The following is a 12504-nucleotide window of genomic DNA, read 5'->3' as shown; positions in this document are numbered from 1 at the left end:
CATCGTGTTAATGAAGGGACTAAGCTGAAGGAAAATGAATGAATGATCATTGTTTTAATAAATATCCCTAAAGAAATCTGTCTTGGAAATACAAGCTGCCACATACAACAATTCCTAGCATACAGTCCAACACACAGGGGAAAATAAGAGTGGGTAACACTTTGGGTTAAAAAAAAAAGGAAGTTTTCTGTTAATTTACTCACATGTATTGAACATTATTTACAATATTATTACATTTAATCCATATTCTGCTGAAAATAAAGTGTGACTACATGACAGTAGATAGCTTTATGTGCACTAGAGAAACTGTTTAAATCAAACTCAGCCATATACGCTCTAAAACTCCACGCAATCGCTAATCAACACGCAATCCCTAATCTCAGTTTAGTCAAAACTCAAAATTGATCTGGACACTAGAAACTCAGACTGCTAAAAATATTGGAGTGAATGTGGAGACAACATAAAACATTATATTTGTATTACTTTATTACTTACATTAATGAACAGAAATGTTTTTTTTTTTTTTAATATAGACTTTTTCTGATTAAAAAAATGACCAAATAAAGTCCTATTTCTCATCTCACGCGCACGGACCTGCTTGGACAACACTGGAATACATCACATCCGGTCGGCCGGTCGCATACGGTCTAGTAACAAGAGTTAATCCTCCTTTCCACTGCACACGACAAGCGACAGACTGGAAGTCATTCATTTCCAATGGAGAGCAGTCCGGGAGCTGCGTTCCGATGATGAGTTCCGATCATCTCCGTATGCAGGGGCGTATTCCGACAGTCGTGTCCAAATGACGTGTGCAGTGGAAAGGCAGCTTTAAAATATTTCAACGGATCTGCAGCTCAATTCGCATCCGAATTTTCCGCATACGGAGATGATCGGAACTCCACGCAGCTCCCGGACTGCTCCCCATTGGAAATAAATGACTTCCGGTCTGTCGCTTGTCGTGTGCAGTGGAAAGGAAAGTTTCCACTGCACACGACATTTGGACACGACTGTCAGAATACGCCCCCTTGTGGCAGTCGCAGTATTTTCAGTGTTGTCGTGCACCATGGGAGAGAAGCTGATTCTCTCAGTGTCCGAAATAAAGGAGTGCAAAAGCAAGAGTCTTTATTCTCGGTGCGTTTACATGTTTAATGAATGAATGAATACTAGAAACTCATAGACCGCTAAAATATTAGAGGGAATGTGGAGACAACATTAAAATATATATATTTTTATTACTTTCTTACTTACATTTATGCACAGAAATGTTTTTTTTAATATATAGACTTTTTATAATTCAAAAAAATAACCAAATAAAGTCCTATTTCTTATCTCGCGCGCACGGATCTGCTTGAACAACACTGGAATACATCACATCCGGTCGGCTGGTCGCATAAGTTCTAGTCTCAGGAGTATATTTCAACGGATCCGCAGCTCAATTCGGATCCAAATTTTCCCCATACGGAGATGATCGGAAGTCCACGCAGCTCCCGGACTGCTCTCCATAGGAAATGAATGACTTCCGGTCTGTCGCTTGTCGTGTGCAGTGGAAAGGAGGCTTTTTTGGCTTAGTCTCTTTATTCATCTGGGGTCACCACAGTGGAATGAACAGCAAACTATTCCAGCATATGCAGCAGAAGCTCACAACCCATACACACTCATTCACACTCATACACTACGGCAGGTTTAGTTAATCGATTCCCCTATAGCACATGTGTTTGGACTGTAGAGAAAACCCACACCAACATGAGGAGAACATGCAAACTCCACACAGAAACACCAACTGATCCAGCCGGGACTCGAACCAGTGATCTTGTTGCTGTGAGGCGACAGTGCTAACCACTGCTCCACTGTGATACCCCAACACAGAACTTAAACAAGTTAAATAAACTTTTCAAATATATATATATTTATTTCAGCCAATGTTTATTATATATTGAATAATAAAAATGTTTAGTTTTACTTTCAGTTTTAGTCATTGTTAAAACTGCGAGAGTGAAATTTTTCATGAACTCTTGACCTCAAATACACTTGTTTTGTTTTTGTGATCTTTACCTTGATATTCCTTATTGCATATATAATTAATCTGATTCAGTCTGATATTCTTAAAGCATTGTACAGTTTGCCTTTGGCTTTATGCACCCGGTTTATTTCTACAGTATATTGTGTTTCTCCTTTGTGTTGCGCAGGGACGGTAATATGGTGGATATTGTAACGCAAACAATGCCTGCAGAAAGTGACGTACACGTGGCCAGGAACTTTCTCACCAAGATTTTGAGAAGTTCTATGAGGTATCGTGCAGCTGTGGGCGTCTCCCTAATAAAAATACTATAGTAAACACTGTTTTGAACCATACTGTAGTAAAATAATTAATCTGTTGGGGTGATTCTATAGTTGCTATAGCAATGCAACAACAATAGTAACCGATCTGTTGTGGTGATTCTATAGTTGCCATGGTAACACATCAACTATAGAAGTTAATCTGTTTTGATTTTTCTATAGTTGCTATGGTAACTCAACTATAGTAGTTGATCTGTTGTGGTGATTCTATAGTTGCTATGGCAATACAACAAGTATAGTAATTAATCTTTTGTGGGGATTCTATAGTTGCTATGGTAACACAACAACAAAAGTAATCGATCTGTTGTGATGATTCTAGAGTTGCCATGGTAACACAACAACAATAGTAATCGATCTGTTGTGGTGATTCTAGAGTTGCCATGGTAACACAACAACAATAGTAATCGATCTTTTGTGGTGATTCTACAGTTGCTATGGTAACACAACAACTATAGTAATCGATCTGTTGTGGTGATTCTACAGTTGCCATGGTAACACAACTACAGTAATAGATCTGTTGTGGTGATTCTACAGTTGCCATGGTAACACAACTACAGTAATCGATCTTTTGTGGTGATTCTACAGTTGCTATGGTAACACAACAACTATAGTAATCGATCTGTTGTTGTAACTCAACAGTTGCTATGGTAACACAACAATTATAGTAATCGATCTGTTGTGGTGATTCTACAGTTGCCATGGTAACACAACAACTACAGTTATCGATCTGTTGTGGTGATTCTACAGTTGCCATGGTAACACAACAACTACAGTTATCGATCTGTTGTGGTGATTCTACAGTTGCCATGGTAACACAACAACTGTAGTAATCGATCTGTTGTGTGGATTCTATAGTCGCCATGGCAATGCAACAACTATAGTAATATTGACAATACACCACAGTTTACTGTAGTAAAAACTAAATTATTCTACAGTATTTATTACATCTTCCAGTATGCTGGAAGATTTGTTAAAGGGATAGTTCACCCAAAAATGTAAATTCTGTCATCATTTACTCAGCCTCTGCTTGTTTCAGACCTTTTTTGAAACAACATTTGAACAATGTTGGAACCCCGTGAGAATTGACTGCCATACTATTTGTTTTTTCTCCTATGAAAGTCAATGGTTGCAGGTTTTCAGCATTCTTCACAATATCTTTTATTGTTAAAAGGTGAAAGAAAGTCAAACAGGTCTGAAACAAGTAAGGCTGTGAGTAAATGATGACAGCATTTTCATTTTTGGGTGAACTATCCCTTTGACAAAGAGTAGTCAATACTATACACTTTACTATAGTGTGGTTCAGAAACACCTTAGCATTTGCTATAATTTATTATAGTACTTTTATATGTGGGCTGTCTTGTGACCCTCTAGTTTTCACCCATCCGTCCCTACCAGACCCGAGTCTCACACTTTTAGCCATGTGGTGTCTTAGCTGTAGCTGTGCTGCTCACGTGCAAGACTGGGATTATATGCTTAAGCTGATTATCGTGCTGTCATTTTCACTGGCTTCTGTAGAACCCCTGAGCGTCTCTCCAGCATCTTTAGTGTTTCCTGCTGTCTTGTTGATAAATGTAAAATGTTTTAATGTGACTCCCTCCCCATTTCTCCATTTCACCTTGCATACATTTCAGGAAAAACCGCTTCAAAGGGTATGTCGATTACTGTTAAATGAGTGATTATCATTAAAGGAGTCATGAACTGCGTTGTTTTTTTATCTTGTACTGTTCTTTGAGGCCTGCTTATAATGTTATCAAGATTTTTTTTAAAACTTTGATGTAATTTAGAAGTAACTGACTATTTTATGTGCTGTTTTTGACCCTCGTGTTCTGTTTGAGTGGGCATGGCCAACTGTAGACTCAGAAGTAAACGCCCACTTTTCTTATAGGCTGACAGTTTTGCATATTCATTCATTTTCTTTTCATCTCAGTCCCTTTATTAATCCGGGGTCGCCACAGCGGAATGAACCGCCAACTTATCCACATGTTTTACACAGCGGATGCCCTTCCAGCTGCAACCCACCTCTGGGAAACATCCATACACACTCATACACTACGGGAAATTTAGCCTATCCAATTTACCTGTACCGCATGTCTTTGGACTGTGGGGGAAAGCGGAGCACCCGGAGGAAACCCACGCGAACGCAGGGAGAACATGCAAACTCCACACAGAAACGCTTAAGTTCATGACCCCTTTAAATTGTCTTGTGGAAAAGGAACTAGTTGTTACTCCTTCACTATGGCCTAATTTGAAGCCATAGTCATTCTGTCTGTTTGCATTTCAGGAGGAATGAATCGTCATGTAGACCCCATTCATGGCACTCAGCTAAATCCTCGGAAAGCTCCAACCCAAACGACTCCAAATCTGAACCCAACCCAGCACCTGACCCCACTTGGCAGACAAAATGTGATCCTGGGTGAGATTCTGAGTATGTCTATGCAATTGATGTATGAACTGAACTCAGTCAGCATTATCAATTATACTTGTTTGTCACCAGGTCACCCACAAAAGAATTCACCAGCTGTTGGGGACAGACCAATCTGCGACAAGCATCCTGCCAGTTCAGCTCGGTCAGAAATATGGAAAGCGTAGAGCCCTCATCTCATGCTTTCTCAAAAGAACAACCTTTAACAAGCAAACCCAATGGAGGAGCAGATCACGAGGTGCTTGAAAGTGCAATCAGCAAACCTGCTTTGCCAGGCAATGCATTTTCAGGCACAGCTGATCATGGTGCACCTCGGGGTGCCAATCCCACAGAAGGGGTGTTTTACAGAGGCGATCTAACAGTCCCGAGTGACTGCCACAGATACCTGCAGATCCCCATAGGCAATGGGGGACGAGTGAGTCCCAGTGTTGAGGAGCAATCTAGCTCCAGACTCTCCTCTACTGCGAGATCAAACCATAGACCTGTGTGGCATATTCCAGAGAATAAGATGTCCAGTTCTGAAGCTCCTCCTGCTCCTCCTTTGCGGAGTGATAGTTTCACTGCCACCAGAGTTCATGAGAAGAGCTTAGTGGGATTGTTCCCTGAGGGACACACTGTATATCCACTACAGAGACCTCCCTGTAGAGCTGTGGACAGACAATTAGAGGACGTGAGACACAGCTACAACTCGCCTCCAAAGAAGGACTACCTTGAGCCATACCTTCCAGTTGAGGACTACCCAAATCAGCTAAACCCTACCAAACTCTTTTCCCTGTCAAGCACTGATGTAAGACAAGGCCAGAATCCGTTTGCCTCTGAGTTTCAGCATCAGAGACAGCACAGTGATGATAGTCCATTTTCTGTGTATAACAACTCTACATGTTCATCAAAGTCTCAGAGTGTTGGGAGCTACTACCGAAGTTTGCAAGATTTGCCTAATAATGTTAGCAATCAAAACAAAACTAGAACCAGCACAGTCTTTGATCCCAACCATGATGGCCAAGCTCATTTCCGTTACTACTGCATCACTGCCCAACAGCCATACCTGGAGTCATCTTCTCACTGTCGGATGGTAGATGAACAAAGTTCTGAAATGGGAAAAGCACAAGGTGCCACAGATAGAAGCTTTGTAGGTTCTCAAAAGGTTATAAAAGCAAAGCATCCCCAACTGTACCTTAGTTTACCCGAGAACAAGAGATCCAATGGTTACAACAAACAGTCCATCAGTCCAGCTTCAGCTCAAGCTGTGTCCCCGATATCAAATAATTTGATTTCAAAGCACAGTTCTGTGGAAAGAGAGACTCAAAAAAAGAAAGATAAGCCTCAGCCTTCCAGGCACATTCCAAACCACCAGACTGAGCAGAACTCCATGTACACTTACCAACATGACAATCCATGGATCAGCAAGCAGGATCTGAAGATCTGTCCCCACAAAACCCCCTTGTTGCATTCATTGGCCCAGGAGAGTAAGAAAATGGCAGAAAATTCGATTACAACAGCCTCCAAAGGAGGTAGTCATGAATCAAGTGATGCCAGCAGTGGAAAGCTGGGAAGACGAAGTGACCGCTATGCCACAACTTTACGCAAAGAGATTCAAAAGAAGAGGGCTCAACTTCAAAAAAGCAGAAGCGCAGCTACCTTGACTTGCTCAACTGAAGTTGAGGAGGACTCTGACATATGGAAGTCCAATGAAACCTCCACATCCTCTTCTGATGGTTCCTTTACTAACACGTACAAGGATCATCTGAAGGAAGCCCAAGCCAAAGTTCTACAGGCTACATCATTCATGAGGAAAGATCTGGAGCTTCCTGGGAATGAAGTTGTGTCTGCTCAACTTCCCAAAAGACCTGGGCAAGTCACCCGCATTGGAGGTCGTAAACGCTTTCCCATGGATAAAAAAATACATTCCTTCTCTGAACCGGACAAGATCAATGAGGTCGGAGTTGAAGATAAAGCTGGCGGGTCTTTTGCAGACCGATACAAGTTCTTTGAAGGTTCTGGCAAAGCGGTTGTCCAAAAGCCCATTCCAAAGCAGTCCCTGCTTGGTCCTACTGTAGACCACAGTGAGAGAAAGACTGGAGAAGCTGAAAGTATCCCTCGAGTACTGTTAAAGCAAAGTAAATCCAGCCATTCTGACCTTAATGCAGATGAGCAACAAAGGCTTGGTACATTTGCAGAATATGAGGCTACATGGAACTTGCAGAAGAAGCAAGTGGAAAGAAGAAACACAGGCAGATACCATTCAGCTGAAAATATTTTGGACTCAGGCTTGGAGGAATCCAACAGTGCACTGTGTGTGCATGAAAGATCACGCTCCTCACCTTCTGCTGACTTCTATGGACAGGTAAGAAGAAAGATTGAATGTACTGTTTAGCAGTAGTTGCAAACGCCCTAATTGTATAAAATTGCACTTGCAAGGTTGTAGGTTCAGTTCCTAGTACTGGCAGAGATTGTAGTGGGGGGAATATATTAATGGTGCTTTCTTCCATTCTCAATAACCACCACCGAAGCACTCTTCAGCAACAGAACTAATCCATAATTGCTTACTGGGCACCAGAACAAAGTGTGTTCAGTAACTTAAATGTGTTGGTAAGGGTTACCATATTTGGCCAACACATCATTTAATTTAAAATTCTGATCTTAATAGGGATAGTTTCCCCAAAAAGGAAATTCCTCTCATTGATGACCCTCATATCGATCTAAAACTGAGAACTTTGGTCATTTTTGGAATACAAATTAAGATATTTTTGGATAAAATCCAAGAGCTCCTTATCCTTCCACAGATAGCCAGAGCATGGAAACATTATAATCCAACTGTTTCTTCTCAGTGTCACTATTAAATCTTTGACATTATGTTTTTTACAAATTCACATCCCTTTCAGAAACTTCCTTTGCCACCCAGAAAGTTACCTTTGGATTCTCCACCTGAAGCCAAAGACCAACAGGAGGCTCATATTTCCAGGTTAGCAATTCTCGTTTAAACTTATCTTCCATTTAAGGCAAGTAGGGGTGAAATATGAAATGACTGATAATGTGTATTTCCACCTCACAGTGCATCTGAAAAGGAACACAATGCACTTAATATTTCCAAGTCTCAAGAGTCCATCACAATGAGCATTCTGGACAATTCAGTTGAACCTCTTGGATACAACCAGAAATCCAGATCTGACACCAAGCAGCCAGCACCGATTACTTCACAACATCTCCAGGTTCCCATGTCAGAGCAACTTCTTCCCAAAAACAATGGTCTTATACCACAACACAAAGAACTTGAAACCACCTGCCCAATCATGGCTTCCCTAGAAGTCAGGATTCAGACCTTTTCACCAGAGCCAACACAAGAACGCCTGAGACTCAATACTTCAGAACCTCTGGACGGAGACATGCATGCACAAGTGGATGAGCATAAATCAGAGAGGATGTTATCTCCTATTCCACATAATTCAGCTGGTTCCCCTATCCCTCCCAAGCAGAAGGCTGACCTGACGGTAACCTCAGCCAGCAGAACACGTTCTCCTTCTCCTCAGTTCTTTCCACAGAGACTCACGGATGAACCTCCTGCAAATGTGTACAAAAAGGATCCATGCAGGTAATGTCAATATTACATACTGACAGGACAATAATCTAAGGCTGTTTTAAGGGGTTAGTTCACCCATAAATGCATATTATGTTATTAATTAGTCACCCCCATGCCATTCCATTCCCCCAAATGAAGATATTTTAGATTAAATCTGGAAGCTTCCTCAGCCTCCATAGAAAGCAATGGTTTTGAGATGTTCAATATGCAGAAAAGGAACCAAAAACATTGTCAAAACATTCAGTATGGCTATTCAGTGGTTCTACTGTAATCATACAAAGAGAATAAGGTGACACTTTTCTGACAATACTGGCTGTACTGATTAGGGAAGGACTTGATGCAGAAGAAAAGACAAAGCCAAACAGAGTCTTAATGTGGGCAACAGTACAGGGTCTTCATTGTTTCATTTTGCGATTTGTAAAGGGCTATGAAACCCCCTTGTTTTAGCAGGGTGTTTTCACACCTCTACTTTGGAAAAAGTCAGAAAAGTGGGCGTGTCCAGCTCTGTTTAGGGGGGAGTGTCGGAGAAAGAAAAGAGACATGGTGTGGGAGTGTCTATTTGGGTGCGCTGAGTTTCAGAGTCAAAATACACACACACAGGGGAGGAAGTGACTGTGTTTACATGGACATCTGTAGTCGAATTATTTGCCAAATGATTAAATGGTGGACTTTAACTGTAGTTTGGCTCTTTCATTCAGGGAATTCATTCATGTTCCTCGTGACAAACGAGATATTTGATTTGAGGAGCTGCTCTAAGCGTGTATTTTTCATGCAATGTTTGATACCGCACGGCGAATGAGAGAAAAAAACCCTCCGCATTTCCCGGAAACTTAGATGCACATGGCAGGTAGCGTCAGAAAGCCGCGTGTGTTATTCCGGTCACTAAATGCGGTGAAAATCCTACACGAGGTTAAAGTTTGGTTGTGGTGCTGACATGTTTACACTCGGTGCAATAGTTAGTTCAATACGAACAAGCTGAATAAACAAAGAGCACTGGCCGCTCACTTACCAAATCTGTAGAGACAGGACAATCACCAGCAACTAGAGCCGCGTCTTTATTAAGAGGAGACGAGCAGCGAATCCGGATCTCAGCGTTTGCAGATGAGAACAGCTCTCAGGTAAACAATAATCCTCCTTAGACACGTAAGTTATTGTTGTGGAGCGTCGCGTACACTGTTAATCCACACGTGACTCCAGCTGCGCTCTCACAGAGAGAAAATGAAAACAAAACTTCACTGCAGCAAACTATAAAAGCAACACTTCACGCTTGTTTCGCCAACACAACGTGGCGTCTCTGTCGTCTAAACACTGTGACAGTAATGAATATTAATGAAGTTGCACAATAGAGCGCGCTGATTGGTTTGAACCAAGCTTTACTCATGCATTAATGCAGCACACTGTAAGACGTAATAAGACACACTCTGGCACAGACGTCCAGTCTGCACGCTGGAATACACGCTATTATCTCATGACCGTGACGCAGCTTCAACAATTTGTTTCAAAGCGGAAGAACGAATTTGCTTGAAATAACGCAAAAACAACCAATTTACACTTTTTAGTGAAATATAGGTGTCCTAATAGTGTTTTTAGCAGTGTGGGACACATATACCACTGTCAACAGCTCAACACATGTGTTCTGGTGTTTCGTGACCCTTTAAAATGTGCCACACATTCTCTATTGGAGACAGGTCGGGACTGCAGGCAGGACAGTCAAGTACATGATTCCTCCTCCTCCACAGCCAGGACTTTATAATGTGGGCAGTATGTGGTTTTGCGTTGTCTTGTTAAAATATGTATGGGTGTCCCTGGTGAAGAGGGCAGTATATTGTGGATTAATTGTGCCATCACAGAAGTCGTAATATCTTTATTTGTTTTGCGAAGATGAATGTTCATCAGGATGAAGAAACTCATAAGGGTTTGAAAATACTTGAGGAAGAGTAAATAACATGTTAATTTTCATCTCTGAGTGAACTATCTCCAAGGTTTCATTGCTCAAATCTACATAGTTGGGGGAAGTGTGCTTTATTTTCAAATCATGACCAACTTGTTCTCTATTTTAGTAGTAAGGTGGAAGAGCCAAACACTCCTGGCAGAAAGGTCCCCATACAGATTGTTTGTACAGAAAATGGTTCAGAGAGAGACATCCGAAACTATCTGCTGCACTCAGAATCATCTGAAGAGCCTCAAACTGGCCAGCTAAAAACCCTGGAATCTTCAGAGCAATGTCATGCACCATTCATCGCATACTCAAACCAGATAGAAGAACCAATATTAGACCCTTTCAAACCAATGAGGAGCAACGGTGTGAGCGAACACTCGGAGGACGATCTGAAGCGAGAGGAGCTGGCCAGAGATATAATGGGGAAAGACAGGAGTCTGGTGGACATTCTGGACCAGAGAAAGATGAAGACCACCATGGATCTGATGGAGGGAATATTTCCACAGGGCGAGCAGATACTGGAGGGAGCGCAGCAGAGGAGGAAAGCGGCGTCCAAACAGACGTCTCCTAAAAATGCACAGCAGAGGTAAACCACTTACACTACAAAAACAGAAAAACATTTCCTAGTCACTTTGGCTTGTTATATACACGCTTTAAAGCACCAAATACGAACCTTTTGTTATTAATATGTAATTTTAAATTACCAATACAGACCCTTTGGCTTCTAATATGTAATTTTAGACCACCAATATGGACTTTTTAGGTCCTTATATATACTTTTAAGGCACCAATATGGACTTTTTAGGTGCCAATATATAATTTTAAGGCCCCTATATGGACTCTTTATGTGTTAATATATAATTTTAAGGCACCTATATGGACTTTTAGGTGTTAATATATAATTCTAAGGCCCCTATATGGACTCTTTAGGTGTTAATATATAATTTTAAGGCACCTATATGGACTTTTAGGTGTTAATATATAATTTTAAGGCACCTATATGGACTCTTTAGGTGCTAATATATAATTTCAAGGCACCAATATGGACTTTTTAGGTGTTAATATATCATTTTAAGGCACCTATATGGACTTTTAGGTGTTAATATATAATTTTAAGGCACCTATATGGACTTTTAGGTGTTAATATATAATTTTAAGGCACCTATATGGACTTTTTAGGTGTTAATATATCATTTTAAGGCACCTATATGGACTTTTAGGTGTTAATATATAATTTTAAGGCACCTATATGGACTTTTAGGTGTTAATATATAATTTTAAGGCCCCTATATGGACTTTTAGGTGTTAATATATAATTTCAAGGCACCTATATGGACTTTTAGGTGTTAATATATAATTTTAAGGCACCTATATGGACTTTTAGGTGTTAATATATAATTTTAAGGCACCTATATGGACTTTTAGGTGTTAATATATAATTTCAAGGCACCAATATGGACTTTTTAGGTGTTAATATATAATTTTAAGGCACCTATATGGACTTTTAGGTGTTAATATATAATTTTAAGGCACCTATATGGACTCTTTAGGTGCTAATATATAATTTCAAGGCACCTATATGGACTTTTAGGTTCTAATATATCATTTTAAGGCTCCTATGTGGACTTTTTATGTGCTAATATATAATTTTAAGGCACCTATATGGATTATTATGTGCTAATATATTATTTTAAGGCACCTTTGTGGACTTTTTAGCTACTAATATATTAAATGTATATATGATATTTCCATTTTTTTCAGCAGCAGTATGCAAATGTTTTAAAGTCCATCAGCCTGAGTTACAGTGTTTGTTTTCTCCTTAATTCTCATTCAAATGACACTAACTACAGGATTTAAAGTCAAACCTGCTCACTATTGCCCTCTACTGACAAACACACACAAACATATAACCCACACAGTGTACTTGAGCATGACTAAACTATTCTATACTATTATTCTATACTATATGTAGAATTTCCTTATTAGTGACTGAATAATGTTTGTTTCTTCAGGATGGAGGAGAGTCTGTCTTCATCAGTCTCGTTGGTCAGCAGTTCATCATATTACAGCACATCTGCACCCAAAGCAGAGCTGCTCATTAAGATGAAGGACATGCAGGAGCAGGACTCAGAGGATGAGCTCACTACTGACCTCTCCAGCAAGAAGGTGCTCGCTTTATTTACATTTCACTGTGTTATTGCATCCGGAGTGTGAATTACAGGAAGCTTT

The 12504-nt window shown here is 40.4% G+C and overlaps 2 protein-coding genes across 6 annotated transcripts in view; one reads left to right on the top strand and one right to left on the bottom strand.

Moving 5' to 3' along the window:
* LOC137496741 (putative claudin-24) overlaps positions 1 to 12504 on the bottom strand; it is a 33002-nt gene that overhangs the window by 3189 nt on the left and 17309 nt on the right. The window lies entirely within an intron of this gene.
* shroom2b (shroom family member 2b) overlaps positions 1 to 12504 on the top strand; it is a 42885-nt gene that overhangs the window by 26326 nt on the left and 4055 nt on the right. For 3 of the 5 annotated variants that reach the window (XM_073917173.1, XM_068224446.2, XM_073917174.1), the window contains 6 exons: positions 4619 to 4750; positions 4832 to 7103; positions 7642 to 7721; positions 7812 to 8348; positions 10397 to 10861; positions 12288 to 12441. In XM_073917173.1, coding sequence (XP_073773274.1) covers positions 4619 to 4750; positions 4832 to 7103; positions 7642 to 7721; positions 7812 to 8348; positions 10397 to 10861; positions 12288 to 12441 — 3640 coding nt within the window. The remainder of the gene's footprint in view (positions 1 to 4618; positions 4751 to 4831; positions 7104 to 7641; positions 7722 to 7811; positions 8349 to 10396; positions 10862 to 12287; positions 12442 to 12504) is intronic. The other 2 variants (XM_068224447.2, XM_073917175.1) reach the window with 1 other exon arrangement.

This window comes from Danio rerio, chromosome 11 (assembly GCF_049306965.1).
Source record: "Danio rerio strain Tuebingen ecotype United States chromosome 11, GRCz12tu, whole genome shotgun sequence".
NCBI classification, from domain to species: Eukaryota; Metazoa; Chordata; class Actinopteri; order Cypriniformes; family Danionidae; genus Danio; species Danio rerio.
The sequence above is the reverse complement of the archived record's forward strand: the minus strand, read 5'-3'. Positions and strand labels throughout refer to the sequence as shown.